This window comes from Triturus cristatus, chromosome 10 (genome assembly GCF_964204655.1).
Source record: "Triturus cristatus chromosome 10, aTriCri1.1, whole genome shotgun sequence".
NCBI lineage: Eukaryota > Metazoa > Chordata > Amphibia > Caudata > Salamandridae > Triturus > Triturus cristatus.
Window position 1 is genome coordinate 120,821,902 of NC_140593.1, and position 17,869 is coordinate 120,839,770.

The following is a 17,869-nucleotide window of genomic DNA, read 5'->3' on the forward strand; positions in this document are numbered from 1 at the left end:
TCTTCACTCACGAGGAAGTGAACAATATTCTTCTTACCATTAAATCAGGATCTCCGAATGATCCTTGTCCACCGGCCATTATGCTCCTGGTCTCTAGGAAGATTAGTTTACATCTTACCCTATTATTAAACAAAGTGTTAGAGACAGGCATTTATCCGTGTGCCTGGAAAAAAGCGTGTATCCAGACGATTCTGAAAAAGCCTACCCTTGACCCTACTGAGGCTAAAAATCACCGACCTATTTCATGCCTGCCAATAGAAGCCAATATCCTTGAGAAATCAGCCAACAGGTTAATAACCCAATACCTAGACTTCAATAATCTGCTGGACACAAGTCAGCATGGATTTCGGTCATGTCACTCTACTGAGACTGCTTTGATTATGGCTACGGAGGAGATTCGCAGACAGGTGGATGGGGAGGCGGAGCTGTCCTTATCCTCTTAGACCTATCAGTAGCTTTCGACACCGTAAATCATACGGTGTTAGTGCGACGGAAGAAAGCTATGGGGATTGAGAACACGGCTCTGGCCCTTCTCTCTTCTTTTCCAGCCGGTAGGGAGCAAAACATATACTGGGAAAATCTACAATCCGACACATTTCATCTTCCATGAGGAGTGCCACAGGGATCTGCCTTGTCACCGACTCTATTTAATATCTATGTTACTCCACTGGCCAGACTCATCAGAGAGCATGGCTTTATTTTGGTCTCATATGCGTATGATTCGCAGCTTATCATTTCCGTATCCAAGCAGCCAGAGACCACCGCCATGAGCTTTCATACCTGCTTGACGGGAATCATGAGCTGGATGAGTCAAAATTTTCTTAAGATCAACACTGATAAAACGGAGGTAGTGGAGTTCGGCAATGGCCAAGCCCTGGGGAATCAAATCTGGTGGCCGACTGAGGCCGGTGAATGTCCTCGTCCAACAGCTAAGGCCAAGAACCTAGGAGTGATCTTTGATGATCAGCTCAACTTCGCAGCTCAGATCAATCGTCTAACCCCCACCTGTTTCTTCTTATTGAAGACCTTATGGAAGATTTTCCAATTTATTCCTCAGGAACTTCGGTGAAAGTAGCCCTTATTTTTTTCAAAAATAGACTACTGCAATGCACTCTATGGGCATTGACAAGGCACAGAGGACGAAATTGCAATCATTACAAAAAGCTGCGGCACAATTGCTACTAAACATTCCGAAAGGCCATTTCACCTCGGCTGGTATAAGATTGCTACATTGGCTCCCTATCCAGCAACGAGTAGAATTTCAGGCCCTCTGTTTGGGGCACACAGCACTATATGGAGGTGCATCCGTGGATATCCAGAAACTGTTCTTGTGGTACACCCCTACCAGAATTCTTAGATCCACAAATGTGGGCCTCATTCATGTCCCCAAAATTCGTAAAGCAAGATGGGGAGGTGGGAGTCTGTCACATTGTGCAGCTAGACTGTGGAATCAGTAGTCCATCCCGATGAGACCGCAACCCAACAGGCTGCTTTTTAGAAAACTGCTAAAATCCTGTTTATTCCCCACGAACTAAGTCACCGCTGTCAACGTTATAGTCCCTTCGTCACACTCTCAGCGCCAAGACTCCGCGGCATTCGAGCGCTTTATAAAATGTATCTTATCTTATTAGTAAAGCCAACCCTAACTTCTGTGGTACGTTCTAAATCCTGACGTTGTGCTTCTCCAGACCAAATACTCTTAAAATATATGACCTACTTTTATGGACGACGTGATTCCTACACCTTGAAATTCTCATTGCCCTGAGTAACATTTCCTATAAACGGATTTATACACTAATGATTAATTTTCCCTGGTTAATGTGTGTGTGATGTAGAGTGCTCTGACACCCTACATTGGTATGCACAGCGCTATAACGCAAATGAAATGAGTGTGAGAGAAGGGCTTTGGAGAGATGAGGGGCACTGTTGGAGGGTGGTAGTGAGGGAATCCGTGGGGAGGGAGGTCATTGGTGGGGGCGCCAATAAAGATGTTGGCACCGGGAGCCACCAGCGCTAAAGACGGCCCTGCGCGTGCCTGAGTGGGCAAATAATCTATTGGAGATGGGAGGGCGGCTGGGGAGGAGAGGGGAGGAGAGGGGATGTGTGCTTCCGCAGTGAGGTCTGGATGGGACACTTGTCCAATAGTTGGAACAACAAAAAGAGGCTGAGTGAGTTGTGTGTATTTGGCGTGAGGTCGTGAGTGCCCCCGGGCGGCGTCCGGTACGCCTGGCCCTCGGGCGGGGTCTGCCTCGTGTGAATTGAGAGGGGACGCGAAGGAAGTGCTTTCTTGGGTCGTCTGACCCTAATCCACATCTGACCCAGACTCTTCCACGTCCACTCCCAGCACAGTCCTGACATTGACACAATATGCACCATTGTAGTGCATTTTCCAAAGTATTTCGGGACAGAATGTTACGCTGTAGCGCCTCGAAGTCCAGAAGAAGAGCACTTTTTAAATAATATCCAATTCGTTATGCTTTTTACGATGTCTTTCTTGTGCGCAAACTTGCACCCAAAGGACATCGACTGCACCACATGTACTGGAGATCACTGGCTCATTGGCATTAACTGGGCATCCAAATGGCACCACAATGGAATTCCAGAATTCATCTGGGCTTCTAGGGACGTCTCAAAAAAGGGGTTTTTCATGGTGAGATGGGAGTCCTTTCATTTCAGATGAACGCACAGATTGTAATGGATTTAGTTGTGAAATGTGAATGACTATCAGGAAACGTCTAGCTAACATTGTGAATACAATCCTCGAGACAAATAAAAGCTAAGATAATACAATTATAGAGCATTTACCCCCTCCCCCCGCCCCTTTCATCGTATCATCTAGATTGCTGGTGAACAGTGGAGGGAGTGAGTAGAATGTCCTTCACGTTAGCAGCCTCAGAAGGATTAAAGGCTGTGTCACCTGCAGGACTATTTTTATCGACCTCGGAAAGATGACATGCCTAATTTGAATTATGATATTTATTATCTCCTAGGCCACACGAATGACGCAGAAAGGGAGGACCAAACTATGAGGCAAGAAAGGCAAACATGCAGTATAATGAGGCACTTTTTTATGGTATTGCTTCATTATTTTGTGTTTTTTTTATACTTGCTAACACTTTCTGGCCAAAGATTTTACCTCATTGGTACCAGTTTAACAACCAAATACGGTCATAAACAACTGAAGGATGGATGACCAGTCAACCTTTGCGGGTGGCATTCCATTGTGCGGAAACAGGGGTCGCCACATATTTAGTAATGCTCGATCCGATTCAGGTAGACGCATTGTTTGGTTAACATCTGCAGATACAGCAGTGGATGGATCAAGAGGCAAATGCGGCAAATCTATAATTATGTGGAAAACGCTGCGGCTGCAGAATCGTATAATTCAAGTGGCCCTGATTATATCGACCTCCGAAGGATAACAGGTTGAGTTTCACATATGGCTGTAAATATATCGACCTCGTAAGGATTGCGGCCTGTATCTGCCCAATCATGACAGCATGGGTTTAACGGTATTCTTTGCAGTAGGGTCCCAACACACTGAGCTGCCTTTAGAGGGGTGACCTATAGCGCCTTGCCCATCACACACGGGCACTGTAGGAGGTGCCAAGACTTGAAGGCTCGCCACCGCAGCGCCTCATGAATAAGGCACGTCCTCCCAGCCTGGCAGAGTCTGGCGGCTCTTAAATTGCATCAGAAGCTTGTTAGCAAACAATAGAGCACACAAGGGGCTGGGAGGGCCCGCGGGGGGTGGAAATGACACTGTAATTGGATAGGGCGGATGCACTGTACTTAAAGGTAGGGGGGAGGATCCGTGTCAAGCACCGGTACTGTGCCATAGCTGAGAGCTACGTAAGGCTAACTGCAGGGGAAGAAGGGTGCACCTGTGGCACCCCACACACTCACCTCGCACTCCCAGCTGGACCCGTGTGGACCCGGGGGTGCCAGGGCACCGCGCCCACTCTTCAGCGGAGCCTTCGTTCTCTACCCACTGCCGCTGAGGGTGCACAGAGGAGGCAAGGGCGCATAAGGAGCGGCGCGGCAGGGACGGACCCTAGGCTGTGACCGCCTTTCTGCAGCTCTGCCAGCACCAAGGACATTCTGGGGGTACGGGGGACCCCAACAGTGCGGCTCCAGTGCAGGAGGATGCAGTCTTCCAAGATAAGGCTTAATATTGGAGCTTAGACTGTTCCCGGGGAATCCGGAACTTTGCACCGGGAGTTAAAGTGGTTTTGCGCAAGATCACACGGTTGGTGTAGAGTGGAGAAACCAGGATTTAAACGTGTTATGGTTTGTGACCTGAGTTGGAAACGTAAACATCAGAGCACACCTCACCACAAGCTCCAGGTTGCAGTGACTGTAAGACGTGTACCTGCCAGTGAGCTCCTAGGCTTCTCGAAGTCTGCTCCGGGGCAGGAGGCGCTGCTAACACCCCCAGTAACTCATAGCGCACTGTCCTGGACAGAGTGCAGTGTGAGCGTCTTTCTAGTGCTTGAGGCCAGTGGCCCTCTGCAGAGCCCCTGTTCATCGCCCACTTACACCTGTCGCAAGAGGAGAATGGGGGATCCGGAACAGCCGCGCCTGAACACCGTGAGCACCACGTCCAGCACCCCGAGTGAGACCTTCTCCACAACCGCCAGCATCGCTTACGACCGGGGTTTCTTGAAGACACCCCAGGGCATCCTCCTGCTCGCCGAAATAGTGAGTACCAGCACACACCTCTGCTGCACGCGTCTGTCTTTATAGCGCTGCGCGGAGAACGTCTCTTGTTACAGTGCTTGCAAACCATGTCGTTTCGTGCCCTTGTGAAAAGTATATATGTGTTTCCTGTTCAAAAGGGAAGATACAAGGAGGAGTCAACCGGCCGGTATTGTATTTGCGACCTGTTGATTGCAAACTGATCTTTGTATCTGCAGCAGTTTATAGAGCTTTGAAGTCTTACTGCACAGGCGCTAACACACTGACACTGATATACTATACATAGGTGTCAGTGTGTATATATATTTGCGCGGGACTTTCATTTGGGTACACAATGTGGGAGAGGGGTTCTCTAAAAGGGACGTGTGATTAAGGGTATGGTTTAAACATGTCAACTATATTTCTGTGATTGCCATACTCTGCCACCACCCATCATTTTTGTTCCTCTCTGAGCTTTCTAACATCGCATCAAGCTATATAAAAACACTGAAATATACCGAACACCAGCCAGGACTATTTGCTTTGTCAGTGGTTGTTAGCTGTTTCAGATAAATGAGTAGCAACAACGATTTTACTGTACATCATATTGAAAATGTTTCTATTGTGAAACTGAGACTGACTTAAACATGACTGAGGCCTGTGGAAGGGATCGCGGTCTTTAGAGGGCCTCGGTCCCTCACTCCTGTTATGTTCACTCTGTGTCAGACGTGTACGCCCTGCTGTCCTCACATCTCGTCTTCTACATATCTTGCCCCACATCTCTTTCCTTTTCAGGACCCTCTTTTCACTGTCTCCTGAATGCACCTCCTCACACCCCCTTCTTACACCACCACCAAACACACAACACACCCAATCACCTGTAAACACGACATTTTCTTTTACTTTTGCTTGTGAATATTGTGATAACTGTGTACCTCCTTAACACACAGAAGCACAAATGCAGCCAGAATGCAGAACTATTGCTCTGTAGAGGGGCCCAGGAGTGAATGACCATGTAGTCTGAAAACCTTTTGGGCTCACTCCCAGGCACGGTGAGAAACTCGCACTGCCTTCATAGAACCCGGACACCCCCCATCTCGCCCCTGCTCCCCCTCCATCCCATGTACCCACAAAGTAACCTCACTCCTGATGTGGGAAAAACAGGCCATGTTTAATACAATACATCTTCACAAACATGACAGTCAAAATACCATTTGACAATTCTTAGGTCATGAAGTTCAAGAACATCACACAATTAAACCAAGTGTTCATATTTCACAACCTAACTAATACCCTCCAGCACTAAGGGGCCTCCCGGCTCGCGTCTCCGCCGATTGAGAACCACGCAAGGCGCAACCCACCTGCGTCCATGAGTGGTGAGCCCCCAATGCCCTAGATCCTTGTCCGTGTATTACCGGGGGCCCACCCCCTCGCCACCAGGCTGTTCAAGGAGGCCCGTGTGACCTGTCGCCCTTGCCTCCCCAACAGCCGGTGTCCCTGTTCTCCCTGCGGAGAGCTTACCATCTCTCCCCTCAATGCTGGGTTCAGGAGTATGCCAACAGGCCTCCCGTTGTCTCAAATCACAACCCTGTGACCTCTATTCCGCAACCCACTAGCCCCAACCAACCAGCTGAAGCTCTAACTCAAGGGACGGGTGGGTGGGAGATTCCGAGGTCGTCGTTATCCCCGTAGGAAGAGAGGATGAGTGAGGGTGCAAAGCGGGCCTAAATAGCCCCTACGCCCCACCTCCACTCATCACGACCGGAAATTCACGTTCGCTCGACGTAGCTCTGACCCGGAAGGACACCCGCCGCCCGGCAACCAATTAGGCTGCCGGCCAGGCTGACGCCCCCTAAGGGGGTGTGTCGCACGGGGCGGGGGGGAGCCGGGTCCTAAGGGCGCGCTTCCGGATGGTCGCGCTTGGCATAGAACCCGGACACCCCCCATCTCGCCCCTGCTCCCCCGCCATCCCATGTACCCACAAAGTAACCTCACTCCTGATGTGGGAAAAACAGGCCATGTTTAATACAATACATCTTCACAAACATGACAATCAAAATACCATTTGACAATTCTTAGGTCATGAAGTTCAAGAACATCACACAATTAAACCAAGTGTTCATATTTCACAACCTAACTAATACCCTCCAGCACTAAGGGGCCTCCCGGCTCGCGTCTCCGCCGATTGAGAACCACGCAAGGCGCAACCCACCTGCGTCCATGAGTGGTGAGCCCCCAATGCCCTAGATCCTTGTCCGTGTATTACCGGGGGCCCACCCCCTCGCCACCAGGCTGTTCAAGGAGGCCCGTGTGACCTGTCGCCCTTGCCTCCCCAACAGCCGGTGTCCCTGTTCTCCCTGCGGAGAGCTTACCATCTCTCCCCTCAATGCTGGGTTCAGGAGTATGCCAACAGGCCTCCCGTTGTCTCAAATCACAACCCTGTGACCTCTATTCCGCCACTAGGGTGACCAGGGGCCATAGGTCCTTCACCCTCCCCACCAAAGAAAAGGTTCTGCACAAAAGACCAAATCCCTTTGATCCATAAGTCCGTGCCGATGTCCGATAAGTGCACCCCATCAGAGTGAAACATCTGCTCACCAGAAATCAGTCTATGAGGGATGTGACATAGACGGCCCGATACTGAGCACAGCCTAGCCAACTCCCCATTCAGGCGTCTCACCGAAACGTTCAGGGCACGGGATCTGACCCCTCCCGACCATACCCGTCGGGGGATCATGCACGACCAAGCGATCCTGGCCTGTGGGAATGTCCTCCCTAGCCAAGCAAATTCCGTCAGTAAGTCCTCTCTGACCGCCATGCGACCCAAATCCACCATGTCGTTGCCACCCACGTGCAAAATGATCAAATCCGGGGACGGAAGTCCCTCGCTTTTTTGAATCTCCAAAACCAACTGGCGCAACTGCCGGATCTTCAAGCCACCGACGCCTCGCCACAAAAAGGATGCCCTCTTCAAACCGGCTGGTTTCACCACTCGCCTCTGCCGCAGCCGAACCGTGGCGCGCCGCACGAATGAATGCCCCAGCACCCAGACCACCTTCGTCGACATACTAATAAATGGGGGGAAAGAAAGCCATGTCAGCGTAAGACAGTCCTGAATCAAACAAACCGTCACAGCAACTCAGGTCGCACATAGCGTTTGAAGCATGATGAAGACCAGCGCCCCACCTTCTTAACTGCCTCAGTCGTTAGACCAGCCCCCGCTGCGAGAGTTGCTGCCCCTATCCTGAAAGAATGTGAAGAATAACCTGTGGGTTCCCGCCCCAGAGCGCTCAACGCCTGTTTAAAAACTGCCTTGAACTGAAATTTCGACAAACAGGCGCCCTGCTCATGAATAAACAGCGCCTGCCCAACCCCGCTGGGGCGTAATGACAGATAAACTTCCATATTGGCTACCGGACAGGCCACGTCCCCTGAGGCTGGAGATAAATAGATAATGGATCCCTTCCCCAGAGGGTCAGTTTTTGAACGCCTCAGAACCACCTCCAACCCGCCGGAGACTAATTTTGTGTCTTGCCATTGCAGTCCCCCTGTCTGATCCTCCTTAGAGGCTCCCACCAACTCCCCTAAGCGGAAGGCCCCATAAAAGGCTAAAGAAAAAGCTGCCCCGAACAAGGCGCACTCATACCGTGATGTGCAAACAGTCTGCAGTATTCCCAGAATGTCCCTTAACAACTGCACGTTAAGAGGCCTGCGTGTATCCCTCCTAGACCCCTCAAGTCTGGCCCATCCTGACAATGCCCTCCTCACCATGAAGCTAGCCCCAGGGTCCTGGATCCCCGCCAACTTTGCAAAGAAGCCTATCGCTGTTACGCGCGCCCTGGCATAAGACGCTGCTTTGCCCTGGTTCCTCAATACCATTAAATATTCACAAAGCGTCACAGCTGAAAAAAGGAGGGGGCGATTTGGGCTTGCATGCCCCACAAAATTCCTGTAATCCCTGAAATGCTGCTGATAAGTTCGACTCGTGTTTCTGCTCAGAGATGCTCCCACCAGCCCTGCTAATCCGGCACTCCAATCCTCCATAGCGAAGCTGGAAAAGCCGTCATCTGCTCGTCCGCCAGCGGATGGTACTTCCTGAAATCCTGCAACTTGAGGCGAGACAAAGCATCAGCGGCCTGGTTATGTACACCAGGAATATGTGCGGCCCTGAACACCAAATTCAATTTCAAACAGGCCAAAACCAGATGCTTCAATAGCCGCAGCACATGCTTACATGAAGCCCCCTGCCTATTAATAGCTTCCACCACCGACATATTGTCAGACCAGAAGACCACAGTTTTGTTCCTGAAAAAGGGGGCCCAAATTTCCACTGCCACCACAATCGGGAACATTTCCAAAAAGGCAATATTTCTGGCCACCCCGTTCTCATGCCATGCCAATGGCCAATCGCCTCTGCACCACTGGGTTCCCAAGATCGCCCCAAAACCAATGCTGCCCGCTGAATCCGTAATTAAGCCCAATTCAGCGCAAGACCGCGCCGGTTCAGGCCATATTACCTTACCATTGAATCCCTTCAGGAAATCACGCCATACCCTCAGGTCCTCCTTGACCTCCGCCCGTAATCTTACATGATGGTGCTTCTGCGTGAGCCCAGTCATGGCCCGAGCAATGGACCTTGAGAATGGGCGGCCCATTGGAATAATACGCAGAGCAAAATTCAACTGACCCACCAAAACCTGGAGTTGATGTAGGGTTACCTTGGGGCCCGCCAAGGCGGTGTCAATGGCCTGAGAGAATGTCCTTACTTTGTCCAATGGCAGTCTGCACTCCCCCGCCACGGTATCTATTTCGATCCCCAGAAAGGACAGGCTAGTCACAGGACCTACAGTCTTCCCCGGGGCCAAGGGCACTCCCATTTCGGTCAACAAAGATACCAGCTGACCCAAAGCCCGCCCACAACTCTCAGACCCAGGCGGGCCCATGATCATGAAATCATCTAAGTAATGCACTATCTCCTTATGCCCAGTTTTTTCCACAAACAGCCAGTGTAGCATCGTGCTGAACGTCTCAAAATATTTGCAAGACACAGCGCACCCCATAGGCATGCATTTATCAAAGTAATAGCGGGAGTCAACCTGAAAACCCAAGAGGTGATAGTCCTCCGGATGCACCGGCAGGAGCCGGAATGCAGACTCAATATCAGTCTTTGCCAACAAAGCGTGTGGCCCCAGGGCCCGCAGTTTCAGTAATGCTGCATCAAAGGAAGCATATGTCACCGAGCACAATGCTGGGTCTATTGCATCATTTACTGATGCCCCCTGGGGGGCTGATAAGTTATGAATCATCCTGAACTGCCCAGGCTCCTTTTTAGGTACTACCCCCAAGGGAGAGCACACAACCCCGGGCAAAGGAGGCAAACCAAAGGGACCCGCCACCCGCCCCAGTGCCAATTCCTTGCCCACCTTACTTGTCACCACATCTGAGTGCATCCGTGCTGACATTAGATTCTTACAGTAACCCACCGGTGGGACCCCAGCGGCAGGAATGCGGAACCCCACTGAAAAACCTTCAAACAACATTCTGGCTGCCTTCCTGTCAGGGTACCGATTTAGCCAGAGCATCAGTTTCCCTACGTTGACCGGCGTCGGTAACTCATTGTGCAGGTGGGGGCTTAGCTTCTCTCCCTTTTTCCTTGGACTTTTTGATACATTTGAACTCGGGATGGGAGGGGTGGCCACAGTAACCACATGCATGCCTGAACTTGCATGTCCCTGGAGCCCATGAGCATGTTTTCCTGTTGAACGCCCAACATGTGCCCTTCTTTTCACCCGGGCCTCCTTGGGAAGTCCGAAAGGGCTGCCTCACATGCAATTTGTTCACACTTTCTAGCCACACGTTCACCTCCGTCTGGTCCCACCCCATATCCGGATCTTCAACCTTCGCCCACCTAAAGTCCCTGTCGTAATCTAACCAAGCGCCACCCCCGTATGTCACCTGTACCTTCAAGATTTTATTTGCATAGCAAATCAATGGCACTGCCAACTCTGGCCTTTTTTCAAGCAGTATGATTGAAAACACGTTAAAACCAAACAGCCAGTTAGAGATGGATTCCTCCACCTTTGGCTTTCTATCCTTAAAGGACCCTTCCTTCTTGTCTTTCTCTCCAGGGGCCTCATCCCTTCGCTTTGGTCTGATCAGAGAAAATATGTCCACAAAGTCACCCTTCCAAATCTTTTCTTTCACATCCTGCGCCACATGCGCCGCCAAGTTCCCTCTCTTTGACAGCACCGTTTCAACACCCCTTGGCATTTTAGGGTCATTGCCTCCCCCACTAATTGAGCCTTCCCCTGCCTTACCTGCAGAGGTCACCTCGGGCACTGCATGCGCGGGGGCCGCTTGACCCACCGCTGGTCCAGGCGCATTCGTCGCTGTCTCTTGTGCCTTACTTAATAGCGCCACCTGTTTGCCCAGCTCTGCTAGGACCGCACCCCCCGCCTGTGGAACCCATGGCGCTGTCGCTGTATTGGTTGTTGCCGGGGCTCCCAGCTGTGACAACAATGTTGCCACGGTTGCCAGAATACTGGAGTGAGCAGTCTGACCGCCTCCCCCCAACGCACTAGGCACTTGCGCCCCCACTACCTCAGCTTGTCCAACTGGTATCACTGCTGGTGGTGAACACACCACCGGAACTTCCGGCACGGGGGGGGCAAGGGTACTCGCGGGCGGCGCTAAGGTCTTGAGAGCTCCCCTAATTTCCGCCAAAATCAAGCCAATATCATCCCTAGCTAGCCCTGCCCCCTCTTGTGTGGCCCCTACGGGCTCAGGAGTGACCGGAGGTGGCGCAGGTGGTAGTAGAGGAGCCAGGGAGGGTACCACAGGAGCGGGGGGCGCAGGTGCGGGCAGGGGGGCTAACGGGGTAGGGAGCACGGCTGGCGCAGGTTCTACTGGCAGCTGCGGCGCATCTGGCTGCAAATCTATCCTCTCTGGAACAGCCCCCTCACTCCCCTTCGTCACCTTCCTCCTCTTGCCCCCTTTTGCCTTCTTCACCAATGGCGGGAAGGCCGCCTTCGGTGGAACCATCGTCCTTCGTGGGCGCTCGGGCGCTACTGGCGCTGCCTCCCCTTCGCTATCTGACTCGGGAGCCACACCCCCTTCATCATCCGCCTCGCTGTCCTCATCCCTACTCATCTTTGCTAGCACCAATTTCAACAATTGTGCTATCTCTGAATCCCCCCCTTTTCTCTTCTGGTTCCTCTTGGGGGGCATATTGCAGCAAGTGGATCTGGCTGGCTCAACCCCTGGCAGCTCGACGACGCTAGCCCCCTCACACGGCCCAGAGGATATGGATGCACAATAGCCGACCTCCCCCAGCGCCCTGTAGCAATTTGAATGTGTCGTGCCTACGCCCCCCGAGCTCGCAGTGACCTTTATCTCACTGTGCTGATATCACCCCCGGGCTTCGCGTGCGCACGCCGACCAAGGTCTTAAATCACCAGGCCCTCAAGTCCACGAGTCCACCTTCCCACCTGGTAACCAGCCCACTCGCCGCCAACACCCTCACTTCAGCGTTTACAAAAAGGCAGCTCTCCCCCGGTCAAACAGCAGGCGCGGGTAAAACACCACCTATACCCCCGCTCGCACAGCCAGCAATACTGTAATACCCTACAGTACGGTCAGTAGCGGAAACCGGACAATACTATTCACGACCTAACCACACAATGCGCAACACGAATCGCCCGCGAATTCTTCGCGCCCCAAATTACCGCCGTTTTCGAGACAGGCAGATACGCTGCCCCTCACTGCACAGTTAACCCCCAACCTCTCCTCATACGTTGCACGAACGCACGCGCCTCGATCCGCACACAGATGCTCAGGGGAGCAGGCCCGCAAGACGCCCAGAGCCCCGTGGGAGCAGCAAACAAATATACGCTGCCACCCGCAGAACCCCGGCGGCCGAGCCCGAGTCCACACCCCCCCAAGCACCTTACCTGGCAACAGCCCTTCGAAACGAACGCCGGACACAGACACCGTCGAAGCTCCGAGTCCCCACCAGCATGCACCCAGCAGCACAGCAACCGACGAACAGCAGTCCCGACGACCGGCAAAGTTCCAGACCCAGCCCCAACGTCTCGCCAACGAACGCCTACACCGCTGCAAATCAATAGATCCCGAAGAAGATTCCGAAGAGATTCCGAGGTCGTCGTTATCCCCGTAGGAAGAGAGGATGAGTGAGGGTGCAAAGCGGGCCTAAATAGCCCCTACGCCCCACCTCCACTCATCACGACCGGAAATTCACGTTCGCTCGACGTAGCTCTGACCCGGAAGGACACCCGCCGCCCGGCAACCAATTAGGCTGCCGGCCAGGCTGACGCCCCCTAAGTCAGCCATGACTCAAGAGCTCTCCATTGCGGTCTATTTTACACATACATAGGCAGGGCCACTGGAATTATGCGATTGTATGGCCGTGGCGATTTTTGCATTGTTATAGATTTGCCACATAACCCATCATCTGCTGCACAATCTGCAGATTTTAACAACAAAAAATATTTTCTAGCTCAAACGTTTTACTAAACGCAGCAATGTGTGTTGCCGCACAGTGGGAGGCCCTTTGCAAAGCTTGACTGGTTACCTTTCTGTTGCTCATTGCAATATTTGGGTGTTAAACTGGTACTAATGAGGTGCAAGCAATGCCCAGACAGTGTTCACAAATGCGAAAAGTACAAAATAATGAGGCAATACTTTAAAACAAGTGCCACATTACTACGCATAATTTGGCTTTTCTTGACGCATAATTTACTCAACCCTGCCACATAATTTGGTTCTCCCCTGCTGCATAAGTTAAGACGCCCTGCATATATGGCGCTCACCTCATTGCATCTACGCGGCACTATGTGCAATACGGCCCCTAGAGGTTAAATAAATGCCCTCGTTCTGCAATCAGCAGTCATTTCCTCCGCTTGGAAGGAAGCCATTGTTACTCCACTGCTGAAAAAACCGAATGCGGACCCGGAGGATCTTAAAAACTTCCGTCCTATATCCTTTCTTCCAGCGTCGGACAAGATTCTTGAAAAATGTGTTAACCAAGAACTTATCAAATTCATGGAGGCTCATGATATACCCGATCCTTCGCAGAATGGCTTCAGGAGCGGCCACAGTACAGAATCTGCTCTTCTTGTGGCTGCTGACAGCATTCACCGCAGGAAGATCGGAGGGGGGGGTGAGGGGGGCAGCCATTCTTGTGCTGCTTGATTTATCAGCAGTATTCGATACCGTTCCTCCGTTACGGATGCTTGAACGGCTGCAGCAAATGGGTGGCGACGGGTCTGCTCTCAAGCTGCTCCGCTCTTTTCTCACCAACTGGTTAACTATGGAGGCTTCAAGGCGGAGTGCCTCAGTCTACCATGAGGAGTCCCTCAGGGCTCTTCCCTGAGTCCGATTGTTCAATATTTATGTTGTTCCTATGGCTGAATCGCTGCGCTCGTTTGGGTTCCAAATACTGTCGGACGCGGATGTCACCCACATCATGGTGTCTATTTCCAACGACCTGACTTCTGTAGCCGCGAAGTTCAATCACTGTATGCCTAGCATTAGCAGGTGGATGAAAGACAACGCCCTTAAACTTAATGCTGACAAGACAGAGGTCTTCGTCTTTGGCACTCAGGAGTCTATTTGGTCTAACATCTGATGGGCGGAGGATTGGCGACCGCTTCCCACCCAGGTCAGAGCCTCCAAAAACCTGGGCGTCATGTTTGACAATACCCTGAGCTTTGGGTCTCAGGTCAGCCGTAGCACGAGTACTTGCATTCTCATTATAAGGGCTCTGAGAAAGACTTTTCCCTATATTCAAATTGACTTGCGCCAATCAGCTATTATCGCCCTTATCACCTCACGATTGGATTATTCCAACTCTTTGTACCTCAATATCAATGTTTATTGTGTTAACAAACTGCAAGTTACTCAGAACGCGGCTGCCCGACTTATCTCGTACATCCATTGGCAGCTTTCTATAAGAGAAGGGATTCGAACCCTTCACTGGCTTCCAGTAAAAAAAAGATTATGTTTAAGTGTCTCTGTATTATTTTTAGTTTTATATAGCGCGAACCAGACCCGAAGGTATTAGAGAGCTTTACATGAGCACCAGTTGTTTTATAAACAGATGCATTCATTTTGTTAGGCACAGGTAAATTAAGTGATTTGCCCAGAATCACAGGACGTTGAGCGTCCCTGCCGAGATTCAAACCAGATTCCCCAGCTTCGACGTCGACCCTCTAGCCGTTAGGCCACATCCTCCCTCTTTGCATCAGAAAGGCTCTTGCCAGCCTAATTCCCTTTTTCAGTAGTATTCCCCCGAGTAGGTCTCTTAGATCTTCCTCTCGCAGGCAGGTGCTAGTTCCCAGATTCCACAAGGCCAGACGGGGAGGTCAGTCCATCTCAGCGGCTGCTGCCGCAACTGTGGAATATCCTGCCCACCTACATCCCAGAAGCGAATTCTTTTGTTGCATTTAAAAAACTGCTGAAAACGTTGCTTTTCTCTCTCCATCTTCCTTAGTCATGGGGTCCTTTTCTTTCTGTTTGGCACTGGGTGCTCTCCGCCAGTGCATTGACCCCGTAGGGTACAGTGTGCTCTATAAGTTCCAATAACATAACATAACAAATGCACTAAATAAGAGCAGTACAGAAAAAAAAGAAACACAGCATCCTAGAAACAGCTAACGCTCTTAGCGAATACAAGATGAAATAAAACGTGAAATAGGATCAGAAACTAAATTGCTGACACAGATTAATTTACATTTTGTTTTACATTCATTGCTCAGAAATTGCTCAGTGTTTCTGCCAGTAATGTTAAGGACAGTGATAAAGGGCCCAATGCGGACCTGTTTCAATGTCCATTTTCAAATTACTACCGGGTCTGACATTCGGGAGGACCCGGCCCACTTAAAGCACTATATTTCAAAGTTAGGTTTAGCAACTTTTTAGTTAGGGACACACTGTGTGGGTCAGTGAGCTTGTGAAGCATGTGAGTGAGAGAGTATGTGGGCTGTGTGGGCTCCTGGAGTGTGCGGGTGAGAGGGTACGGGGAAGGTGTGGGTGAATAGGCTCATGGAGTGTGCGGGTGAGAGGGTACGTGGATAGTGTGGGTGAGTGGGCTCACGGAGTGTGCGGGTGAGAGGTAGATGGACAGTGTGGGTGAGTGGGCTCATGGAGTGTGTGGGTGAGTGGGCTTGTGAAGTGTGGGGGTTAGAGGGTACATGGACTGTGTGGGTGAGTCGGCTTGTGAAGTGTGTTGGGTGATACATGGAGTGTATGGATGAAGGAGGTACATGGAGTGTGTGGGTGAAGGGTACGTGTGGGGTGAGTGAGTCAATACGTTTTCTGTGTGAGTGGGCGAGTGCGGTGAGTGAGCGAGTGAGATAGTTTGAGCCATGCCAATGTATACCGCCCATTCTGCAACTCTGTGACAATAAAGAATGCACAAATGAAGAGATATCTTTGTGAAGAATTGATTATGAAGAAAACTTATAAAGAATCTAAGAGTTAAGAAAATCAATGAAAATCATATTAAAACTAACCGTTATCCTTCCCAAATCCTCAACTTAATCGTAATCTTCGAAGTAGCCCAAATTCAACTCAAACTCTGATCCTGAACATATTCATGACCGAACTCTGATCCCAACCCTCCCCCTACCATAAGCATAACCTAACATTCAAACTAGCACAGCCGGCCTAAGGCTAACCCTAAATATAATCATGGCCCTAACCATCACCATAACGCTCAAACTAACAGACCCTTAATCCTTAAATGTAATTATAACCCTTAGCACAACCTGAGCACCAACTCCAATCTTAAGAGCCACAAACGAACGCAAACTTAACATTAACACTGATCGAATGCGCCAACACCCTCGCCCCGCTCAAGAAACCCCCAAACAGCCGCACCAGCAAGAAAGCCTCCTGGTTCACCGAAGAGCTACTGACCTCCAAACGAGCATGCCGGAAGCTGGAGAAGATATGGCTCCAGGAACCAACACCGGACAGCGACGCAGCCCACAAGAACGCCACCCGCAGGCATCACCACCTCATCAGATTAGCCAAGAGATCTTCCTTCAAAACCCGCCTGGACAACAACGCACACAACAGCAAAGAGCTCTTCAGTATCGTGAAGGAACTCTCCAACCCCAGCGCCAACACCAATGATATCCCGCCCTCACAGGAACTGTGCGACTCGCTGGCTACCTTCTTCCACCGCAAGATCACTGACATCCACGGCAGCTTCAACATCTCGACCACCCCGACAACACCAATCCCCACCCGCCCGACGAACCCCACCCGCATCAATGGCCTGACCTCCTGGACCAACGTCAACGAGACACGCAAGATCATGAACTCCATCCACTCAGGATCACCATCAGATCCCTGCCCACACTACGTATTCAACAGAGCAGACGCAGCCATCGCACCCCAACTACGGAAGGTCATCAACATCTCCCTCGAGACTGCCACATTCCCGGGAAGCTGGAAGCACGCCGAGATCAACGCCCTCCTTAAGAAGCCCAAGGCTGACCCCAAGGACCTCAAGAACTTCCGGCCCATCTCCCTGCTCCCATTCACGGCGAAGGTCATCGAGAAAATCGTCAACACACAACTGACCCGCTACCTCGAGGACAACAACATCTTAGAACCGTCCCAGTCCGGATTCAGAAGAAAGCACAGTACCGAGACAGCCCTCATCGCCACCACAGACGACATCAGGTGCCAACTAGACAACGGTGAAACATCAGCTCTGATCCTCCTGGACCCATCAACCGCCTTCGACACGGTCTGTCATCGCACCCTAAAGACACGCCTCCAAGAAGCCGGAATCCAAGAGAAGGCCCTCGACTGACCGCATCATTCATCTCCGGCAGAACACAGAGCGTCCGCCTCCCACCCTTCAGATCCAAAACCACCGACATCATCTGCAGTGTACCCCAAGGCTCATCCCTCAGCCCGACACTGTTCAACGTCTACATGGCCCCCCTTGCACAAGTTGCCCGCCAACATCATCTCCTACGCCGACGACACCCAGCTCATCCTCTCCCTCACCAAGGACCCGCACACAGCCAAAACCAACCTCCACGAGGTAATGAAGGCCGTCGCCGAATGGATGAGGAGCAGCCGACTGAAGCTGAACTGAGACAAGACGGAGATCCTCATCCTCGGTCCGACCCCCTCAGCCTGGGACAACTCCTGG

At 51.4% G+C, this 17,869-nt stretch overlaps 2 protein-coding genes across 2 annotated transcripts in view; both read right to left on the minus strand.

Moving 5' to 3' along the window:
• LOC146788991 (uncharacterized) overlaps window positions 1-17,869 on the minus strand; it is a 144,483-nt gene that overhangs the window by 102,955 nt on the left and 23,659 nt on the right. The gene's annotated exons all lie outside the window — the stretch shown is intronic.
• Window positions 10,291-10,947, minus strand: LOC146788992 (uncharacterized). The gene has a single exon (XM_085630045.1). It carries the CDS (start codon window positions 10,945-10,947, stop codon window positions 10,291-10,293), a length of 657 nt encoding a protein of 218 aa, XP_085486171.1.